This window comes from Lissotriton helveticus, chromosome 3_1 (genome assembly GCF_964261635.1).
Source record: "Lissotriton helveticus chromosome 3_1, aLisHel1.1, whole genome shotgun sequence".
Classification (NCBI taxonomy): Eukaryota; Metazoa; Chordata; class Amphibia; order Caudata; family Salamandridae; genus Lissotriton; species Lissotriton helveticus.
Window position 1 is genome coordinate 687,174,014 of NC_136061.1, and position 20,399 is coordinate 687,194,412.

The 20,399-nt window shown below is 46.7% G+C and overlaps 1 protein-coding gene across 2 annotated transcripts in view; it reads right to left on the reverse strand.

Moving 5' to 3' along the window:
- VPS13C (vacuolar protein sorting 13 homolog C) overlaps window positions 1–20,399 on the reverse strand; it is a 2,773,485-nt gene that overhangs the window by 441,399 nt on the left and 2,311,687 nt on the right. For both annotated transcript variants that reach the window (XM_078680824.1, XM_078680823.1), the window contains exon 75: window positions 16,837–16,912. In XM_078680824.1, coding sequence (XP_078536950.1) covers window positions 16,837–16,912 — 76 coding nt within the window. The remainder of the gene's footprint in view (window positions 1–16,836; window positions 16,913–20,399) is intronic.

A 20,399-nucleotide genomic window follows, 5' to 3' on the forward strand; every position in this document is an offset into this window, starting at 1 on the left:
GTGCGCCTGGTAGATTACCCGATGAATCCTGCCTTCTGCTGGTTTATGACTTTTGCCCAAATGGACCACAGCACCAGGGAACTAAAACAGGGAGGTTTTCCCACTGTGCTGCCAACACAACAATCTCCAGCCAACTCCCTGTGTGCTCCAGATGCCGCACTGGTGTTGCCTCTGGGCTTTTTCCCAAGGCACAGTGTCTCCTTCAAGGTTTGAAGCAGAGCACAAGCACCTTTGCGGCCAGCATGGCTTGCCACACCAAGAGGGAGACAGGAACTGAAATACATGGAGGCCAAGCAAGGGCTACTAGAGGGCCCCACATTGGTGAGAGATTTAGGAATTAAAACAGTGCACACAACTCTGCTTGTGAGGGGGGAGCACTGCACCTATGTTTGAGACCCGAACTAGGATTACCCTAAATGCTAGATGAGGGGGAGTTGGAGGGGGTTTCATCAGAAAGTTAACATCAGCCACAAGACAGTGGCCCCATACCATAGACTCCAAGTACCTGACATTTGTAGCGTGTAGTGTAGGAGGCTGGCTCAGTATATGGTGTACACTTATTGGTGATACACCTTGTAGGAAAGTAGGATCTTTCTGGCATGGTTGCCCCTACTTTTTGATGGTGCCAGAGTATTTTGACTGTAGTACCCTGGGATCCTGCTAACCAGGACCCTGGTATCAGATGCCCTCCAAATAGACTTTTACGTACTTTGTACACCCCACAATTGACATACTGGTGTACTCCTGTAGGTCCCTATTATATGTTACTAAGGTACCCAGGGCATTGGTACAACAGGGTTCTTCCATGGGCTGCAGCATGTAGTATGCGACCCATGGAAGACCATGCAAACTGTGTCTGCTGGTCTGCCATTGCAGCCTGCGTGAAATTTGTGCATGCACCTTTCACTTCAGATATAACGTTTATCTTATATCCTGATCACTGCACTTAGACTCTATATGTCACCCCTATAGTAGGCTGTTCAGCCAACGGGCAGGGTGCATGGTTTTAAGTGTGAGGGTGCCCCAGCATTTGTAGAGAGACTTCTACAAACCTGAGACTCAGTTCTCTGGACTTTGTAAATGTGGGGAAGGCATTTTAAGGCATGTAGTGGACACTGACAAACTCAAGATGTCCAGCTACATAATGGCTTCATCGAAACAGGTCATGTTTGATATCAAACATGTTGGAATCCTGCAACTACACCGATTCCAGAGTTAGTTGCATAGTACCATGTACTGGAGGGGTGGAGCTACTTACTACCTGTGTAGCCTTGCAGGGCCTGTGTGCAAGGGAGTGCTGCTGCCAACCCCATACACTTTTCTCCCCACCAGCTGGTGAGCCTAACTCAAGCAGGGGAAGGCAGAACAAAAGGATTTCCTGAACAGAGAATTAGGTGTCTCTGGGCTAGGGTGGGGGTCCTTCCGAGTGCCACCAGACTGCTCTGATGGGCACATTTGGTGTCCTTGCATAAACCGTCTTGCCCCAGTTCAGGAACCCTTGGCTCCCGCTGTGGTGCAAAACTAAGCAAAGGACAGGGGAGTGATCATCACCCTCTCCAGCACCTCCCTGAAGGAGGTGTCTAGAGCTCCACCACGTGGCTTCTTGATTCTGCCATCTTCAATGCAAGATAAGCAGGCTCCCTGGGAGCATCTGACTGGTCAGACCATCAGAGTAGCATCATTTGCCCTCCCCGATAGGTTGGCCGCTGCAGAAGCTGTCCAATCCCCTTACTGGGTTACTTAAGGCCTCCCCTGAGGGTGGGACCCTAAATTCTTCTGAACAAGGATTCCACTGCAAGACTCATCTTCAGTATCCTACAACAGACTCTTCTGCTCCTGGACACTGAACTCTGCTGTTGGGCTCTGCCGGATACAAAGACAAGACTGCTCCTGGTAGAAAGTCTCCTACTGCAACTTCGTCTCTGTGCTTTGCACTCATCCTGCAACATCCATGGCAGTGCATCCTCCAGGACCACAAGGACCATATGTGCATCAAGCATAGCTGGAAGGAATCTCCCTTGGAGTGGAGGATTCACTCCCATACAACCGCTGGCACCTCAAAGTCAATGACTGGTTTGTGGATCCTGTTGTCCCAAATACTCTTCTAGGGTCTATAACACGGGTGATGGTTTGGTGGTTCTCCTGAGGCCTGCCCTGCCTTCTATGCATTTTAAAGACTGCAATCCCTCCCGGAGCTGCTGGTACTTCATCCCTGTCCACCGTGTGTGGCTGCCAAGGATTGTTGACTCTCCAATGCAAAGATCCTCGAGCTCCAAGAAGCTGAAGTCTCAAACATCACCCTGCTGCAAAAGCGAAGTCATCCTTGCATCTCCTGCGATCTGTATTGTACTGCTGAGGCTGCCCTGTGACTCCCTGTGCCTGCTGCCAGAGGGTCCTCTTGGGGTCTCCATCGATTCCTGCTGGCTCTCCTGCTTGCTGAAGGCTGGCGCTAACTTACCTGTGCTGTGTGAGCTCGCTGAACCATTGCTGCTCCTCTTTTTTGCAACTCTTCCTGCAACGTGTGTGCCGCATTTGCCAAGGCGTGTTGTTAGTCCTGCACTTACCTTCCTGCATTTCGTTGACAGTCGTGGACAGCTTGTGGGTGGCTCCTGTTCTACACTCTCACCTGGGCTCAACAGCTGCAACTCCAAGACCTTCTTCTGCCGTGAAGTACCCTGAGAAGAGGGGGCATTGTGCGCCTGCAACTACCGGACAACTCCAGGTAGATGGGACTATGTCTCCTCTCTCCTCAGGTGCACCTCACCCAGAATCCATGTTTGGGTTCCACAAACCTGGTCCAAGGGTCACATTAGCAGCTGGACAACTTAAGATCCCCATTGACTTTAACGGGTTGTTTTAACACCACTTAACATCTATGCACCCGGGCTCCCTGGTGTAGGTATCCTGCTTCTCTGGGTATCCATGAGTGGGGGTACTCTCCAACCTCCATGGATCCAAAGGGTTTCCTCAGGGTCCTCTGGGAAGGGCCCTGAACTTCCAAAACCCTAACCTCGACTTCCCCATGATGTTCTTTGGACTCTGACCAGGGGTATCCCCTATACACCTGGACGCCTATGGACTCCTAGGGTAGGCTAGACTCAGTGCAGGGAGTGTCACCAATAGGTGTACAACATATACTGAGCCAGCTTCCTACACGTGCTTCCACAAATCCTCAAAGACAAAATAAAAAACAAGTCTTGTCCTGGGAGGACTCTAGACAGAGGAACACCACTAGAAACACCTAACCGTGAGAACCACAGAGAGGTGGTAATAAATACAAAAATAGTTTGAAAACTATCTTAAAAAGGTGACTTGGAGGTTGTGTTACGAAAAGACATGTAGATATATAAACATCGACATACAGCTACATAAACATATATCTAAGAACTACACGTCCATAGAGCATTGCCATACCGATAGTAGATAATACAGTGATATATAAAAATATATCAATGAAAGAATAAAAGCAGCACCACGCTGACATTCATGAAATATAAATAGGAGCAGAGAGTGAGAGAGAGAAGGGGGGAGGGGGGAATCAAACCCCTCAACAAAAGAAAAACCGGCAAAGCATTATGAAATTATGCTTGCTGATTAGAAGCCTGAAAAAGGCTGGTAAGAGCCAAATCCTGAAAAAAGGAGCAACAGGAAAAGGAACAATATGATAAAGAATACAAGGGACAACTGACCTATGAGAGGCCAAGGTGAGTAAAGTCCAACTACTGGAAGGAAGAGACTTTCAGAACAGAGAAGGCTATCAGACATAGTAGAAGCAGATGAAAAAGTAAAAATACACAGTCTCACAGGGAAAAGAAGCTGCATAAAGCTTAAGGTCCACAAATTTGAACCAACAATGCAAACAAACAATGAAAGGAGAGGCAAGTGAAACAAAAACAATATATATCCATTAGAGGAACACAAGTTCCACAGGCAGATACTGTATCCACCAGAAAAAGCGTTATCGAAGGTAAGTAACTTGTTCTCATAATGGATACATCTGCCTGTGTATTCCTCACCTTTTGCATTGTATCCCCAAGCAGTCCCGCTGTCGGAGGAGGGTGCCTGTCTACCTACACCAAAAACTCTTACAGCACAGAACGTGCAAAGTTGCTGTTGTAGGAAGCTGGCTCTGTATATACTATACCAAAGTGAAGTATAGTGTGCACAGAGTCCAGTGGAACCCAAAAGGTAGGCAGAGGTAAAGTAGATAGCACCTCACTCTCTATTTGGGGTAGTGTGGTCGAGCAGTAAGGCTTTATCAGAGGACAGTGTTAAGCATTTGTGGTACACAACCAGTCAGCAAATAAATGCACACACTCAAAGACTGAACTTCAGAGCAATTGTTTTTGTATAAAAATATTCTTGTAGTTGTTTTATTTCCTAGAACCAAGCAAACCTGACACAGGTAAGTGATAAATACTTTGCAGTAAATATACAGTTGTAATACAGTTTGGATGTTATTGTATATGCACTTTGTATTGACTCACAGTATTGTTACTGAGAAATGAAATGCTTTGTAAATACAGTACATATACTTTGAATGGGCTTTTTAGTAAAATGACCAGTGGATTACTTTCAGATTACTTTTCTTACACAGTGTAGTATAACTGGATACTAATCAACAAATGGTGTACGGAGGGTCAAAAGGGGTTGTTTATCGACCTGTCACCTTATGCCCCTAATATTAAGCTTACAAAAACAAGAAAAGGTGACCAGGTCGGGGGAAGTGTGCTGTTGTGAAGATGACTAAGAAACTGAGAGCAGCATGTGTGAAAGGGTCACTACTGGCTATAGAAATTCCCATCTGACCACCCTCATGGCGGAATATCATCATGTGGGAATTGTAAGGGAGTTGTACCAGACTTAGACACCATCCAGACCCAACAGTATCGGTGCGGAGGTGAATGTTGCTTATCTTAGCCAAAGTAGTGCTCAAGAAAAGTGCTAATGTAGTGCAGTGCTCAAATAATAATGCTTGAATAAAATTGGCTACCTAGATCAATGAGGTTGGTAAGGAACGTCTAGGTGTCAAAAAAATAAAAACCCGCCTAGTCATCAAAATATGGGACAACTTTATGGCGATGTGAAGATGGTCAACATGTTTCAGCCGAGAAGAGCATTGCTCCGGCTTTCGTCAGGACCTACAAAAAATATTATGCTACTGCAAATTAAAAGGTGCAAAAACTACAAGGAAATTAAACAAGTGAAGTTGCTTATTTGCATACTGTTATATCTACCAGGAACTTGGGGCCCCAATGTCCACTGGAGACAGTAAAAATTCTTCTACCTGTCAAAACAAGAGATATACAGTATATATTAACACACATACGTACTCCCAGTCACCCAGACATCCACCCCACCAACACACAAGCGGAGATAATTTGCAATCCGCATCTCAATGAAGCATATTAGCTTAATCATTTAGAGGCATTTCCAATAAATGATACTCACCCAGCATTATGTGAGTGACGGCCTCTCCTCGCCCGGCAACGGCTCGGGAAATTGAGGCCCCGCTCTATAGTGTAGATAATAAAGGACACAGTGAGAGCACAGTTCTACTGTGTCCAGCCAAATGATACAGAGGCGGGCTTATTTTCCCGTCATCTCCTGCCTTCCCCGTTCATGCAATCAGGTGCGGGTTTATAAGGCGGCGTAAGCGGTCCAGTCGGTACCTCCCCTTCCGCTCGGATGCGAGCGTGAGGTACCGACGGACAGGTAAGCCCCTGGTTTTTTTCGTGGTCGCCTATTTTCAATATCTTTGACATCGAGAGCTGAGTCTAATCTTCTGGAGCCTCTGATGTTCACTATTAGTGTTTTTTAGCATATGCCATTGTTCGAGTCTGTTCAATACCTCCAGTTTTACCTTGGCAATCCTGGTTAACTCTCAATTTGGGCTCTCGTTAGGGTCCCCACTGAGTACTCCCCTCAGTGGCTAAACCTAATCTTAGTGGGTTTGGGCTTAATGCTTATCTTGAGGATTACATAGCATCATATATTAACATCGGTCATTGCAATAGCTTGGTCTTAGGGTAGGCAGAGGCATGCAGTTCTACACGTCTTTTAGGTTAAATGTGTAGAGTCATTTGGCTGGACACAGTAGAACTGTGCTCTCACTGTGTCCTTTATTATCTACACTATAGAGCGGGGCCTCAATTTCCCGAGCCGTTGCCGGGCGAGGAGAGGCCGTCACTCACATAATGCTGGGTGAGTATCATTTATTGGAAATGCCTCTAAATGATTAAGCTAATATGCTTCATTGAGATGCGGATTGCAAATTATCTCCGCTTGTGTGTTGGTGGGGTGGATGTCTGGGAGTACGTATGTGTGTTAATATATACTGTATATCTCTTGTTTTGACAGGTAGAAGAATTTTTACTGTCTCCAGTGGACATTGGGGCCCCAAGTTCCTGGTAGATATAACAGTATGCAAATAAGCAACTTCACTTGTTTAATTTCCTTGTAGTTTTTGCACCTTTTAATTTGCAGTAGCATAATATTTTTTGTAGGTCCTGACGAAAGCCGGAGCAATGCTCTTCTCGGCTGAAACATGTTGACCATCTTCACATCGCCATAAAGTTGTCCCATATTTTGATGACTAGGCGGGTTTTTATTTTTTTGACACCTAGACGTTCCTTACCAACCCCATTGATCTAGGTAGCCAATTTTATTCAAGCATTATTATTTGAGCACTGCACTACATTAGCACTTTTCTTGAGCACTACTTTGGCTAAGATAAGCAACATTCACCTCCGCACCGATACTGTTGGGTCTGGATGGTGTCTAAGTCTGGTACAACTCCCTTACAATTCCCACATGATGATATTCCGCCATGAGGGTGGTCAGATGGGAATTTCTATAGCCAGTAGTGACCCTTTCACACATGCTGCTCTCAGTTTCTTAGTCATCTTCACGACAGCACACTTCCCCCGACCTGGTCACCTTTTCTTGTTTTTGTATAACTGGATACTACATTGGGACATTTCATGTAAAAAGGTACGTTAATTATTTTTTGATAGTTAATAAAAGTTTTAAGAATTTCTTTAGGTTTTCCAACTCCACACTTAAAAAGTTTTCATGGAAACACAGTCAATGTTATCCTACGGAGGAAAATAGTGTTATCGGTTTAAAGGTAAGTACTTTGTTGTGGGAGTTGATGTTCTGGAGTTAGACTCAAGGGTCCCGCAGGGTCAAGGATGCACTCTTGTTACACCCTCAGTGGCACTAGGGCGGTCGGTTGCTGAGGCCCAATGTTATCCAGCGGGGGATAAGGGGCCTCCGGTTGGTGGCTGTTGACGAGCAGGCCACTGGGTTGTGGGAGCAAAGCTCCTAGACTTAAGCTCAGGGGAAATAGGGATTTAGGCCAGTACAAAATATGCACCCTCACTGGCACTGGGGCGGCCGGGTGCAGAGTGCTGTTTTGCAAAAGCACTGCAGGCTCGGGGACGAAGGTCTTCTGGGTGCGACCACCACCACTTGAAGAGAAGTTGGGATCTTGGGGGTTGGTTAGGCACCTCGGTTGGTCCACCCAACGCCGCTGGGCATCGGGTGCAGGGGTGCCTCTTAGGGTGGGATCTTCTTACCAGATCCTGGTCGTGGTTGGGCGGGACCTTCTGGTTTGAGGCTGCAGGTGTTGGCTGGAGGCTTGAGGCAGGTCAAGGACTGCTGGATCTCGGGTCAGGATTGCCGGGGAGACCTCCTCTTGATGTTGGGCCATTCGAACTCGGGCCATAGGCGTCAGGTGCAGAGTGGTGAAAACTTGAGGATCCTTGCGGAGCTGGGGTCCGGTGTTTGAACAAATCCGGTGTTCACGGGAGACAGAGTCTTTGCAATTGAAGGCAGGCAGGTCCTCCGGGTTTCTCGAGGTTACTGGCTGCAGGACACACCTGGATTTTGCTGAAGCAGGTTTGAGGTGAGGACAGGCCGGTAGGGCTGGGTCTAAGTCAGTGGGCATCCTCCTCGTGTTAGCTTCGGCATGGCTGCTCGGTTCTTCTACTTTTCTTCCTGCATGTTCTTGTCTGACTTCTTGGTTCAGGGCTGCCCCCTAAATACTGTATTTAGGGGGCGTTTTAGGGATCTCAAGGACAGTTGCCAATAGACTACTGTACAAAGGGTGACCACACCCGTGGTGTGCTCACCCCACGTGGGGGAGTGAGCACAATGCCTAACGCTGATTCGGGAGTGCCTGCCATCTGCAAGATGGCGGGCACTGAAGAGTGGACTTCACCTCGCCTCCCCCACCTGAGGAGTGGGGTTGGCAGAGGTAGGCACACCTTCTGGGATGGCTAATTTTTCCCGCCTATCTTCCTGTCGAAAAGGAGGGGAGACAGGAAAGGGGCCTGTTCCTGATAGCTGATAGCAGCAGAGGCTGGGGGGTCGCATTACAAAGCTGCCAGGCCTTGAAGTTCCCCTGCCACAGATGGCTCTTCCTGGCCTGGGGCAAGTGTGAACACCTTTGCCCAGGAAAAGGCTTTGTTTCTGGGCTCAGGGAGCGAAGGCTCCCACCCTGGGGATCTGAAACATGTCTCATGGTGGCAGGCTGGTGTGTACCAGTCGGGGAACCCACCAGAGACTGGTCATTTTTCAGGGGGCATCTCTAAGATGCCCTCTGAGTGCATTTCTCATTAAATCACACAATGACATCAGTGTGGGTTTAATGTGCTGAGAAGTTTGATACCAAACTTCTCAGTTTTCAGTGTAGCCATTATGGTGCTGTGGAGTTCATCATGACAAAGTAACATCACCATATACTTTTAATGGCAGCACAACACTTACAATGTCTAAGAATGGACTTAGACACTGTAGGGGTACATGGCTCATGCAGCTGTACCCTCACCACTGGTATAGGGCACCCAGCTAGGAGGGGTGACTAATCTATGTCAGGGTATGGGGTTGTAGGTTGGGCATTAGATGTGTGCCATGTCGACTCTTCACTTTGTTCTGCACCCAAACGCGCAGCCTGCAAAGGCAGTGTGTGAGTGTAAAGGTACAGGTCCTCTAAGGGTGGCACAAAAAGTGCTGAAGCCCTTAGAGGCCTTCCCTGATCACAGTACCCTGGGTACCTGTGGTACCATTTACCAGGGGCTGACCTGTGGCCAGAGAGTGCCAATTGGGTGTACATGGTACAGTTTTGGGGAAGAACACAGGCCCTGGGAACCTGATTGGCAGGGACCCAGGGCACCTAAAATCGAAGTGCATCAGTAGTCTGGCAAAAAGTGGGGGGGGGGTTACTGTAACAGAAACCCAGCTCCTCAGAGCTGTCCCTCCCCACCTCCAAGTCTATGCAATAATGCTTTGCTAACGTGTGGATGGGAGGCCCAAGTTGCCGCCTTGCAGATGTCTACAACAGGGACATCGCTAGCTAAAGCAGAAGAAGAAGACTTAGCTCTGGTGGAATGAGATTGAATACCTTCAGGAGGCTCCTTCTTTGCCAAGGCAAAGCAGATCTTGATGCAAAGGATGATCCCCTAGACAGCGTTGTCTTATGGACAGACTTGCCCTTCATCTTGCCCAACTATCCAATGAAGAGTTGGTCGTCCAACCTGAAGTCCTTAGTCCTATCCAGGTAGAAGCAGACCGCTCTCTTAGGTTCCAGGTGGTTAACTATCTCTTCCTTAGAAGGGTGAGGATAGAAAGTGGGTAAAGTGATAGATTGCCCTAGGTGGAAGGGAGTGACCACCTTAGGCAGGAAAGCAGCTCTGGTCCTAAGAACCATCCACATGAAATGAGGTAAATGGGGGTGTAAAGCTAAGGGCATGCAGCTCATTAACCCTCCTAGCGAAGTAATTGCAATCAGAAATATAGTCTTAAACGCTAGGAATCTCAAGGGACAACCATGCAGGGGTTAAAAGGGAGATTCCATCAAGAAAGTAAGAACTAAATTCAAATCCCACTGAATCATGATTAAGGTTTTGGGAGGAAACCTATTGGTGAGACTCTTAATGAATCTCATGACTATGGGAAATTTAAATAAAGAGGGTTTTTCTGGTAAGCAGAGACAAGCCAACAAAGCAGATGAGTATCCTTTAACCTTGTGCTAGGGAAAGAGACAAATGGGCTCGTAAGGGTTCAAACGATCTCTCTCCACACCATTTTACAAAACTGGTTCACCTACCGGAATAGACAGATTTGGTGGAGTGTCTTTTGGCTCATAAAACAACATCTATCATATCCATTAGGAGAGAAAAAGAATTCATGTTGCCCCGTTCAATCTCCAGGCATGAAGGTGCAGGCTTTGGAGGTGGGGGTGTTGAACCTGCCCCAGGGACTGCAACAGGAGGTCTGCCCTAAGAGGGAGATAGAGCAGAGGGTGCGATGAGAGGTAAAGGACATCTGTGTACCACACCCTTCTTGGCCAATCCAGGATAATTAATATGATTTAGGCCCGGTCTTGGTGAATCTTCCTCAGAACTCAAGGTATCAAGGGATTGGGTGGAAACGTTTAAAGAAGCTCTGAGCCTCAATCTAACTGAAACGTGTCCTCCAGCGCTCCCCGCATCGGATACTGGAGACTGCAGAACGATGGGCAGTGTGCATTCTTGTGAGTGGCAAACCGGTTCACCCGAACAAACCCCCACTTTCTGAAAATGCGATGGACCACCTCTGGATTGAGATCAGCCGAGTATTGCCGACTGAGACTGTCCGCATGCACATTTAGCACTCCGGGCAGATGATTCGCAATTACACAAATCTGATGTTCCTGAGCCCAGTACCAGAGTCGCAGAGCCTCTCTGCAGAGGCGATCCGACCCTACTTCTCCCTGTTTATGTACCACATTTCGGTAGTGTTGTTCATCAGGTCCTGAACTTACTGACCAGGGAGGGAAGAAAGGCCTTGAGAGCCAAACCTATTGCCCGCAATTCTAGAAGATTGATGTGAAGCAACCTTTCCTTTGGAGACCAAAGGCCCTTGACCTCCAGATCCCCCAAATGAGCTTCCCACCCTAGAGTGGAGGCATCCGTTATTACTGTGGCCACAGAAGAAAGAGGTTGAAACGGCTTCCCTTGAGACAGGTTGTCTGCAACACTCCACCATAACAGCTCCGCTGCAGCATCTCTGGAGATTCTGATCACCTCCCTGAGATCTCCGTTGTGTTGACACCACTGCCTGCGGAGGCACCACTGGAGTGCCCTCATGTGCCAGCGTGCCTTGTTAACCAACAGTATGCAGGAAGCGAACAAACCAAGCAGGCGTGACCCTCAGGGTTGGAACAACCGCTCTAACTAGAAAAGTCAAATCATAGCCCAGATGTCTGAAATACTCTGAGCCAGCGGGAAAGCACGACTCGCAGTAGTGTCCAGTACTGCCCCTATGAACACGTTGCGCTGAGAGGGCACCAGGTGAGATTTGGGTACATTTATCGAAAACCCTAAGTCGAACAACAGCTGTGTTGTTTACTTTAAGGAGCCAGTCGTCCTGATAGGGAAACACAGGAATCCCAGATCTCCTGAGATGAGCTGGTACCACCACCATCACCTTCGTGAAGACCCGTTGAGCAGTTGTAAAACCGAATAGAAGGACAGCAAATTGGTATTACTGAGATCCCACCGTAAAAGGGAGATACTTCCGATGTGACCACAGAATGGGAATATACGCATCGTGAAATCGATCAACACCAGCAAGTCTTCCGGTTGCAAAGCCAGAAGATCCTGAGCCAGAGTCAACATCTTGAATTTCTCCTGCTTGAGGTGAAAATTTATGACCCTGAGGTCTAAGATCGGTCTCATTCGCCTGTCCTTTTTGGGGATCAAGAAATATCAGGAGTAGTATCCCTGACCCCTTTCCTACTCCAGAACAACCTCTATCACACCTTTCTGTAGCAGAGACAGAACCTCTTGTTGCAAGAGTAAGATGGTCCTCCTAGCACCAGCCCTGGTAGGGGGGGATGAAGGGCACACTGATTTTCTATGAGATCCCAAACATAGAGGTCCAATGTAACAGGTCTCCAATTTCACAGAAAATGGGACACCCGACCTCCCACAGGGCCAACGTACTCTAAGATGGGGGATCTAAAGCTGCTTCCCTGCATATCCAATTGGGGGAATAGGAGAGGAGGAGGAGGTGGAGACTTGCTGCCCAGCTGTGCGTCGCAGGTGGCCTCTACGTTATCCTCTGTAGTTCCATGCAGAGCATTAGCCTGTTGCTGCTGCTGTTGCTTCCGTTGCCTGGTCCGAAAGGAAGGAGACTTGCCAAACCCTCGAAATCTGTAGTACCCAAAACCTCTGGGCTGGGACCATAGACCCAATGATCTAGCTGTGTCTTTACTATCTTTAAAGAGCTGTAGTGCCGAGTCCGCTTTGGTACCAAAGAGACTAGAGCCATCAAAAGGCAAGTCCAATAGGGTCGCCTGTACATCCGATGAAAACCCAGACCCCCTTAGCCAGACGTGTTTCCTAGTTCCTACTGAGGAACCCATAACCCTAGCAACAGAGTCTGCTGATTCAAGCCCTGATTGTATGACTTGATGGTCTGCAGCGTGTGTGTCTGATAGAACCTCTGCATAATGGCCCTGAACGTCCTCCGGAAGCTTGAGGATCAATTACTTTACAGAATCCATCAGAGCGTGAATATATAGACCCATCAGGCATGTCGCACTTGTGGATTTCAAAGCCATACTGGTTGAAGAGAACACCTTTTTAGCTGATTGCTCCATCCTCATAGATTCCCTATGTCCAGGCATGGATGGAAAAGAGCCTGTGGTCTGCTTAGTAGAACATGATGCCTGGACTACCAAGCTCTCAGTAGATAGATGTGTGGAAAGGAGAGCTGGATCCCCAGGCACTACCTTGCACCTCCTTGCAACCATTGTGGACACAGCAGGGGTAATCATTGGCATTTGCCATACCTCCAAATGGGATCAGTCAAAGCCTCATTAAATGGAAGCAGAAGCTTCAACGCAGAAGATGGAGAATATACCACCTCTGTTAAAATTTTTGACTTTATCTCTGCTGTAGGTAATGGCAATTCCAGCAGATCAGATGCCTTTCTTATGATAGAATAGTAGGAGGAAAACTGCTCCCACTCCGGAGATGTATCCAAACCATTAGCCTCCTGCAGTACTTCAATTCCCTGCATAGGATCAATATTCCCCCCTTATTCAGTCTCTTCCTGTTGCTCCTTAAATTCTTCCTCGCCCAGCAGCCTTTGTGCCTCCCTTCTAGTTCTCATCATGGGTGCCGGCGTCGCGGCTCTCGGGACTTCGGGCCAGCGTTGATGGAGGCTCCACAGGATTAGCTGAAGGCGCCGGGTGAGGCTGAGTCGGTGACGGACCGGAGCCAGTCGGTGCTGGAGAGGGCTCCAATTGCACTCTTCCCTCCAGGAATTGCACCGGGGTCAGGAGAGGTCAACTTCCCAGGGTATTAGGAATAAATGACACTGGTGAAAAATGAGGTGGCAAACCTCCAAAGCTGTATGCAAGCGGTCCCATGGGGCCAACAGGTGCACCAGCAGGGCTAGCCGTCCTGTCAAACATGCTAAACATCGCATTCAAGAAATGCAAAGGATCCAGACCTGGAGCCAGAAAGGATGGGTACAGATCGAGTACCACCGGATCAGAAACAGCTCAAGGAGGCTGTAAGACTGGCTCCGGTAGCAGAACTGGAGACACTGGAGCTGGGGATGGAGAGGCCAGAGGCGAACGCATCACTTCTCTGGGCGCCGAATAAACTCTCGGAGCCGGAGAGTGTACCAGATTCACCTGAGGCGAAGGTGAAGGAGTGATGCTGGAGTACCGGGGACCCAGACATCGGTGACCTATCCTTAGACGAACGACGTCTGGAACCATGACGTTGTTTCTTCTTGTGTTTACTCAACGACTTTCAGGTAGGCAGAGTTGGTGACTTGGACTTATATCATGTCCTTTTCTGACCTCTTTTTTGGTTCTTCGCCCTGGCCATGAACAGTCTATCCTCCCTTTCTTTCAGGGCCTTTGGATGTATCCTTGACATTGTGGTCCGACGAGAGACAGCAAAGACAATAATCATGGGGGTCAGTGACGGACATATGACTCCCACACTCCCTGCACGGCTTGGAACCAAACTTCATCTGAGCAGCCATGTCACTGCTACAAATACAGGAAGAACCTGCAACAATAAAACCCCAGAAATAGAGAGCCCTGGAAAAAAAACGTTACGTATTGACAGTGTGGAAAAAAGATGGCTCCTATAACATCACTCAGAGTCGCGTGCGGAGCTGTTCCATTGGGACGTACTCATCGATGTGGGAGAGCAATGGAGAAAAGTTTCTGTGGAATGCTGTGCAAGGGGTAATTCCATGGAATGCTATGGAAAGGGGTAATTCAAAAGGTGATGAATAGGCAGATGTATCCTTCAGAAATGTAAACACCTTGATGCCATGCAAATTAGAGGCAGTAAGAAAACGATGTTGCTTGTTTGTAAAAATTGTACTAAGGACCTCACAGAAAGAGTCAGAACAAGGACACGAGGCTGGTTGTAAAAAGAAAGAGAGACAGAGAATTTGAGACTCTCATGCACAACCACACAGATACAGATTGTGGAATAGACTACCAATAAAGGAGATCAGCAGGATGAAAACAGAATAGAGGAAATAACACTCCATAACCTGCTGAAGAAAGGTAAGAAAGGTGGCCGAAAGAAAATCGGGACACAAGAGAAAAAGAGGTCCCATCAGAAATCACTCGTCCGGCCCAGAACGTGGGTTGCCGAGTAGAGACCCTACCAGACGTTGCACTGCTGCAGTGGAAAATCTTTTAACATAAAGGATGCTCCCTGAGAAAATAAGGAGAGACCAATAATGCATCAGTAGTGGCATCTCAACAAACTGTAAACAACCTTCGCCAAGGATCCCAGATAGGACAGAAAATTAGTAAAAAAGAGTGGCATTATGCCTACCCCAAGTGTCCTGAAGAGCAGGTAGCACAGATAAACAATCTAATTCAAGAAGGAAATATCATTGAAAAAGATCTTGTGAGTGAGGAACTGAATGATTAGTTTAGCAGCCTTCTGCCCATATGAAATCAATGGCTAGATCGTTCCGTGTAGCATCCGGGAACAATGGCAATAGCCATGCCAACGAATCTCATAAGGCAGGAGAAAAATGTCAGAGGATGAAAGATGTGTTAACGGAACGTATAGAAGCACTGGTGGAGGAGAAAATATGCTTTCAACAAGAGTCCTGTCTCCTGGAATCTCTGTCAAGTGGAGCATGAGGCAGACCATACAAATCATGAGAAGCTGTAGCGACCTGCACCAGGAGACTGCGATGTGTTTGGTGGGAGAGGAGACCATCCAGGTCGGTGGGGTCAGGGTGGTGCTTCTGGGCCATACAACGGTCCACAGGAGTGTAGGCGGTTGGCTTAGTATATAATGGCCACCTGTGGCGAGGCACTGTGTCCAGGCAACCCTTAGTGGTAGTGTTTAGGTCCTTGAAAACCCAAGCTCCCAACGGGTAGCTGTGGAGAGCAGCTAAGGTTAATACAGGAGGGTGTAAAGCAGGTGTATTTGCCACTATAGTCAGTCAGCAAGAATACACATAAGAAAGAACCACACCAGGTGAGCATAAAAATACTTAGTATTTATTAGCACACACTAGACAATAACATGGTAGATCTCCTACCCGAAAATACTAAATACACACAAGAAATACTCACAAACAGCATAGGAAAATACATTGGTCCCTATGGGGGAGCCAAACCATATACTAAAATAGTGGAACGTGAAATAGTTACCAAAATGAGACTAACACCCAAGGATGGAGGAGCCCAGGGGAAGCAAGGACCCACCCAAGGCGAGTGGTTAGGGACCCCAAGGCGCCTGGGTGCAGAGTGGTTACATTGGGTCAGAAGTCCCTGAAATAACAACGGGTAAGTCATGGTTGGATTTTCACGGTTCTAGGATGCTTCCCAAAGGACCCCGAAGGAACCACTTGGACCAAGGAGAGTCACCCCACCCGTGGATACCCAGGGTACCCGGATACCTAAACAGGGAGGCCAGGTGCATAGGGGTGAATTGGTGTCCGAACCGCTTGAAAAGAGCTGACCGATTTCTAAACATCACTCCTAGAGCAGCGCTGCGTGCTGCCTAGGCTCGACCTAATAAATCCAACAACATGTTACCATGGCAGCAAAGGAAAACGAATGAACGTGAAGGGTCATTAGTAAATAGCCCAGCCTTTTGTAAACATGAATAGAGCAAACAAATACCAGCAATCAAAATGCCATTATGTCAGTAAATACTTCAAAGAACACAGAATCTGATTTACAAACTACAGATCATGTTCCTTCTGCAGTTTATGATAAAGAGTTAAAGACTATTTGAGCCCATCGTCAAAACTCAATGGGAACAGAAATGGGTTAATGTAACCATTCACAAAATGCCATGCCAATAATGGACAACCGATCCAAAAAGTAGCAACCCATTAAACAAGACCTAAAAACGGTATGCTGTTATTTTGTTGGATGTCACAAGTCTCTGGTCTTCTTTAATAATGTTGATCACTCTTTTGGAACATAGAAAAATACTACAGATAATAATGACTGAACATAGACCTACTGCAGTTGCACTGGTCATGATCTCAGTTCAGGTCATAATTTTGTGTTATAAAAATAAAAACATCTGGAGATAAGCAGAAATACATTAGAAACACAGCACTATGCTTGTAGTCTAAACTCCTATATGTTCTTTTTGATCACTATGAATAGAAGACATTTATAACAGTGTAGGAAGCCTTCAGTGATTGTTAATAGACATAGGGCCTTGTAGATACACTGCAAAATCTTAACCATAGCAATTGATGTGAAAGTATCATTATGACTATTCCTTGGAAAATAAAATTCAAATGGCCTGAGAAAATGTAACATACCCACTGTATGACCAAGCAGGCTTCTCACTCCGATAACAAGTCCCTCTGCAAATTCTTCAGGGCCTTGAACTGCTCCCTACGGTAAAATAAATGTAAACAAAGCAGTACTAAAGTGTAAATATAAATAGCTTAAATGTAATACAGCACTGTCATCTTAAATGTATTTGTTTTATGGTGATTAACTTTTATCAAAATGTATATGCATTAAGTAGGTTCTTCTGAGACAATTAATTGTCCATGCTATTTGTATTACAATATATCAAGATTGCCAAGCAATATTCAGAAACAGCCTATAAAGGTGAGGAATATACAAATATAATTAGTGGTTCCTGTTTTCAGTTGTTTATTTGTTGATAATGCCAGTAGGGTTTTTTCCAGTGTTGGAATCTGATTCGTGCCTTAAGCATATAAGAAAAGATTATGCAGGTTAGAGAGAGTCGACTTAGTTATTTTCTCCTAGAATTAAAATGCCATGCATGTTGGTCTCACTGGACAACAGAAATGTTTGTGCATCACTCTTGGAACGAATGTGAATCAGTACAAGTTTTCCACTAGTAAACATCATGTGACTTACACAAGCACAATATACAAAGTTCATGTAAATACACTAAATTGGGATTTGGAAAGGCTGGTCCTTTAGAAACAAAGGACTTTGAAGAACAGGAGTAGGACCATTTCAATGGAAGAAATTAAATCAATTCTTTGTACTTTAATGTCAAATGTTATTCCCAAGTCTCTGAGTCTACTAATGTGGAAACGTGGAACTAAAATGAGAGGATGTGCGTGATAATTGTCACCCTTGGGTCCAAGTACTAGTAAAACAAAATGTATCAGGGCATATACATCTCTTGGGATATTGATTAAAGGAGGGGCGAGGGGGTGTGTGGAAGCCCCACTCAGGCAACAACCATAATCCTAGTCAGGGTGAACCACATAAATCACTAACTTAACCTGTGCTTTACCCTATGGTAATGTGGCATAAAAGCAGCCAGGCTTAACTTACAGGCAATGTGTAAAGTATTTATGCAGCACAAAACAGTAATAAAGAGAACACACAACACAAGAAAAACCCCAAAACAGTTCAAAAAAACAAAGTAAGTATTAATAAATAAAGTGATACTTGAACAACCAAAAGCCAATTAGTAGAGACCTCACACATGTTCTCACATTTCTGTGCAGAAAAGTTCCAGAATCTGTGGGGATCCACATACTTTGTATCACCCTGATTCCCACTTGGCTCCACATAAGCAAGGTATGCCACTTGTGTAGGTTGGCCAAATCACCTCCCATGGAAACTTACCATCCACAGACATTTATGAAAACTAGACATCCGGAGGACTCCATAGTGGTGTGCCTTACATGAAATCCACAAAGTTTTTCTTACCCACAATGCCCAGCAAACATCAAACTTTGGCTAAAATCACACATTTTCCCTACATTTCTGTGATGGAAGCTTCTGGAATCAGGAGGAACCCATAAAATTCATACCACTCAGCATTCCTCCACTTGTACAGATGAAAACGCCGCCCCCATTGGCCCTGGTTGGATACATTCCTGTCCCAGCCACGCAAGTGAAATAGTTTTTTTTTTTATCAGGACAAGAGGGGGGAACGAACGGTGGTTGATAGAAATGTTAGAAATCCATGTGGATTCTGGAAGATTATGTCACATACAAGCAAGGAAAATTAGTGATTTTAGACACAGTTTGAGGTGTACATGCATTGTGTGTAAGAAAACATCATGGGATTCACGCAAAGCACACCACCCTGGACTTCCCTAGTTATCCAGTCTTCAGAAATGAGTAGGTTTGGTAGGTTTCCCTATGTGGCGGCTGAGACTGGGCTCAATTAACGCATTATGTTTAGGGGCATTTTCCTTTTGTGGACACCAGGCTCACCTAGACAAGAAGGGTAATGCTTTTATTGTAACAAGTGGATAAATGCTGGCCAGTAGGAATTTTGATGATCCATGTGTACTGTGGAAGTTCATATCACAGAAATGTAAGGAACATGCATGATTTTAAGTAGTATGAGGTATGCAGATCAGTGTGGGTAAGAAAATGTCACGGGGTCCATACAAGACATACCACCCTAGACAGTCTGCCCCTCACCCCGCAAATTGGGGGTAAACCTTCTGACTGCCCCTGGGGAAGGGTAGAAATACTAGCTTGTACATTAAATTGTAGAAGTAAGGCAAATGCTAGGGTGTAACATTTGCACCCCATTCTTTTGCTCTAGATGCAAAATCCCTTGTGACTAGTGGGCTTTCTAACCCCCACGTGGTAGATTTGACGCAACATCTCTCCAATGTGGACAAGCCCCCCATATCTACCGAGGGGTGTGGGGTGGGTGGGGGGCAGTAAGCTTTTAGTGCCTTCATTCTGGCAAGGGCATGGCTTGATGTCAGTGTAGGCCGGTCCATCCTTTTGCTTGTTAGTGGGCTTTCTGCCCCCCCTGGGGTTGCTTGTTAGAGGGCTTTCTGCCACCTGGAGTACAGATTGGGGGTGAATAACCCTATCCGCCAGGAGACAACATGTCTATTAGGCACCGGGTGGAGTGGAGCACAGGCCACCCCGCCAAACAAATATTGCATGAATGCAGTCCCTGGTGTCTAGGGGGGTTTTCTACCCCCTCGCCGGGGGCATATTGGAGATGAGTACCCCTATCCCTCTCCCAGGGGGGCCGAAAGTAGTTTGGGCACCAGGATGTGGAAGAGAACAGGTCCACACCAGAGATTCCAGCCCCCCCCCAAAAAAAAACAATACTGCATAAATTACATTTCTGGTCTTTAGAGGGATGTCTGCACTCCTGGGGTACAGATTGGGGGTAACCACCCCCATGCGGGGACAGAAAGATTGTCAACACATATATTTCATGTGGAATTGTGGCTACTTACATTGTTGGCAGTAGATAGATAGATAGACAGATATATATCTTTTTTTTTAATCTGTGGTGTTAAGTGGGCTTTCTGCCTTCCCAGGACATCACATTGAGGGTAATCAACACCATCTGCCCCCTGGTGGGGCGACGGGGGCAGAAAGACTGTCTGACTTGTTTATGCTGTGAAGGCATGGCAATGCCCATGGTGGGCAGCCCCCACCCCTATATTTTTTTAATAAAATATGCCTGGTATGTAGGGGCCATATTGGGGCTAATAACCACCCATCTACCCCCCCCCCCCCGAGGGCAGAAAGAGTGACTGCACATACATTTGGGGTGAGGGCTTGGCCATTCCCATGGTGGGCAGCCCCCACCCCTATATTATGTTAACAAAATGTCCCTTATGTCTAGAGGGCTTAGGTAATCACCCCCATCTTCCCCCTGGGGACAGAAAAACGGTCTGCATTTGTTAGGGTGGGGTATTGCCATGCCCATTGTGGGCAGCCACCACTCTTATATTGTTATGTTTTACAAATTCCCTTGTGTCTAGTGGGCACGTGTTCCCTTCCCCCCAGGGAAAAAATTGCAGAAAGACTGAAAGGGGGTGGAGGAGCACACGCCCTTCCCTAAGATCCACCCCTACCCCTTCCCCTACTGCTTAGTGGGTGGATCCCTGCTTGGTGA